Below are 2,629 nucleotides of genomic sequence, written 5' to 3'. Positions count from 1 at the left end.
CATTGCAGCAGGTCTGTGGGATCAGAGCTCCGTGTCAGGGGCATCTCAGTCACAGTATCATGCCCTGTGCAGCTGTGGGGGCACAGGTGACAGAGCCTCGGTGCCCTGAGGGGCAGGGAGGGAGCATTGGCAGCAGGCTGGGCAAAGAGAGGGGCCCGAGGGTCCTGGAGCTCTCTGCCTGTCTGGCAGAGCCCATTGGACAGGCTGTGATGGGCCACGGGCCCTAAAGGCTGGTGAGCCCTGAGCTCTCACGGCACGTGGGCCCCGTACCTGTCACACATTGGGGCACAGTGCAGGAGGGTCAGCGCCACATCAGCAGGGTGTTCCTCAGCCAGCCTCACAATGTCACTTTGCAGACTGGCATCCACAGTGATGTGGGACATGAAACTCTGGTGGATTTTCTTCACCATGGCTGGCACCTGGAGGAGGCATGGGGAGGACTTGGAGCGCTGTCTATGGGAGCAACTTCCCCAGGTTCCCCCCAAGAAGTGCCTCCCTCCCCGTTACACTGTGCTGGCCTCAAAGGCTGAGGGGGCCCAGTGACCGAGGCTTGAGGGGACACACGTTCCTGGGAGGCCTCCAGTCCTGGCCCCAGGCTGCTTACCTGCTGCTGATAAGGAACAGCACTCTCCAGGAAAAAATGCACAGTGGAAGCACAAACCACAAGGGGAGTGGGCATGGCACCAGTATTTTTCAAGGCCTCAGTCTCTTCATTGTCAGTGTTTGTTATGACTGCATCCTCAGTCACTGATGTGGGAAGATCCTGTGCCCACGTTTCAGTCCCTGAGGTGTCCAAGTCCTGTGAGAGCCCAGCCGAATCTGGGCTGACATCAGGCTCTGCCTGGAGCTGGGTCAGCCCCGAGTCAGGCTCAGCTGGGCCCTCAGCTGCAGTGGTGTTAGTCTCTCTACGGCGAATGCGCGGGAATTTTCGGAACATCTGCCAAAGAATAAAGGACAGGGAAGCCAGGGATGCTCCAAGCGTAGTGCTCAGCTGAGCAGGGACAGCAGGCCCAGCCCAGGTGGGCATGGCTGCAGGTACCTGCGCTGTTCTGCGGAAGCGGCCACGGCTGGATTGCTGCTCTTGTGTGCGCTCCACGGCTGCATCTGGCAAAGAGTGAGCGCAGCCAGAGCTGAGGGGCTGCGGGAGAGGCCGGAGAACACAGCCCAGCCCTGCGCTCCCCAGGCAGGGACAGCCCCGGGATGCCTCAGGGGGATGGAGCACGGCCACTGCGGGGTGTCTGCCTGGGCCCTCTTCCGTCCTGTCCATGGGCATGTCCCCAGGGGATGGGATGAGATGGGATGGGATGGGATGGGATGGGATGGGATGGGATGGGATGGGATGGGATGGGATGGGATGGGATGGGATGGGATGGGATGGGACGAGGCCAGGCTGGCTGCAGCCATCAACCCATTTGGCCCAGCTCTTCCACTCACCATCCTGCAGTGTCTGGATCTGCTCTGGCTCTTCAGGCTGCTCTCCTGAAGCAGCTCCAGGGCCTTTCTTAGTTTTCCCCCGGAAGCATTTGAATAGGCTGAAAAATCTGCCTGCCATTCTACCTTCCAGCCTTGAAGGCACCTTCTAGAGAGATGCCTCAGGATATTGCCAAGTCAGCAATTTCAGTTGTGCCTTGAAGTTTTCTGAGACAGAGAGGTCTCAGGATAGCTGCAGGACAGCAAGTCCTGCACTCTGCTCTTGGGGGCTCCTGCCACAATGACAGGAGATTCCTGGTAAATGACTCAGGTCAGCAAGTCCCACAGTCTGGCCTCGAGGTCAGCTGCAGGAACAACACCTCAGAAAAACTCCGGGTCAGACAGGAACGAGTGCGCTGTGCGGGGGCTCCTCACAGCACCGCTCTGTCCCGTCCTGTCCTGGCTCCTGCTCCGAGTGCTGTGGAGTGTTCTTGTCACCACCAGCTCCTATGTCACCACGTGTCACAAAGGACACACTCCTCCATTCCATGCCACGGTGACCGTGCTGCAGTGTGTCACGAAGGGCCCTTGCACACACTGCCACCTGCCCTGGGGCCATGCCCAGCCCACCCAAAGTGGCCCCGGTTGGAAGGAATCCCTGGCCCCAAGTGTCTAAGGCAGCCCGACAGGATCTTTAGGAAGGGCTCAGCACATCAGCAAACGCTGCCCTGCTCTGCGGGCTCAGGGCAGCAGAAGGAGCCTCCAGGGCTGCCGAGGCAGCTACGCTGGCAAGGGCACGGGGCCTTCCAGGGAAGCTGGCACGGCCTCCTTGGGACACGTCCCGGCTGCTGGCCATCCTAAACCCGTGGCTGGGACAGGCACAAGAAACGTGTGGGCCAGGACACCAATGCTGCTCTGAGCCCTGGGGCCCGGGCAGCGCTGCCATCAGCAGGTGTGGCAGAGTCCCCGCCCAAGCAGAGCTGCCACCCCCCGAGCCCTGGCAGCGCTGCTGCCCCTCTCCTGCCCCAGAGACCTGTGCCCCGGGGGGCTTCTGTGCCACAGGGAGCCAAAGCCCACGTGCACTGGGGGCTGTGCTCCTCCCTGCAGGGGCTGTTGGCAGCAGCACCTGGAGCTCTGCTGCAACACTTGGTGTCTGTCAGAAGGCAGAAGCTGTTAGTCAGTCCTGAAATGATTTTTTTCATAGATTGGATTGCAGTGT

At 60.7% G+C, this 2,629-nt stretch overlaps 1 protein-coding gene across 1 annotated transcript; it reads right to left on the bottom strand.

Annotated features, from left to right (window-relative positions):
- Positions 1-248: 248 nt before the first annotated feature.
- On the bottom strand, positions 249-1,875 carry LOC135309354 (uncharacterized). Its single transcript, XM_064435503.1, has 4 exons — positions 1,435-1,875; positions 1,040-1,104; positions 605-937; positions 249-419 (listed from the first exon to the last, which is right to left on the bottom strand). The coding sequence occupies exons 1-4, from the start codon at positions 1,550-1,552 to the stop codon at positions 249-251; spliced, it is 687 nt and encodes a 228-aa protein (XP_064291573.1). The 5' UTR covers positions 1,553-1,875.
- Positions 1,876-2,629: the final 754 nt, after the last annotated feature.

The sequence above is a fragment of the Passer domesticus genome, chromosome 10 (genome assembly GCF_036417665.1).
Source record: "Passer domesticus isolate bPasDom1 chromosome 10, bPasDom1.hap1, whole genome shotgun sequence".
In the NCBI taxonomy this organism is placed as follows: domain Eukaryota; kingdom Metazoa; phylum Chordata; class Aves; order Passeriformes; family Passeridae; genus Passer; species Passer domesticus.
Note: the sequence above shows the minus strand (reverse complement) of the source record. Positions and strands in the feature narration are given on the sequence as shown.

Coding starts and splice junctions, on each gene's coding strand:
- LOC135309354 (XM_064435503.1), bottom strand. CDS start 1,552: ATGGCAGGCAGATTTTTCAGCCTATTCAAATGCTTCCGGGGGAAAACT. Junction 1,105..1,434: donor GATCCAGACACTGCAGGATG/GTGAGTGGAAGA, acceptor ACTCTTTGCCAG/ATGCAGCCGTGGAGCGCACA. Junction 938..1,039: donor GCTTCCGCAGAACAGCGCAG/GTACCTGCAGCC, acceptor ATTCTTTGGCAG/ATGTTCCGAAAATTCCCGCG.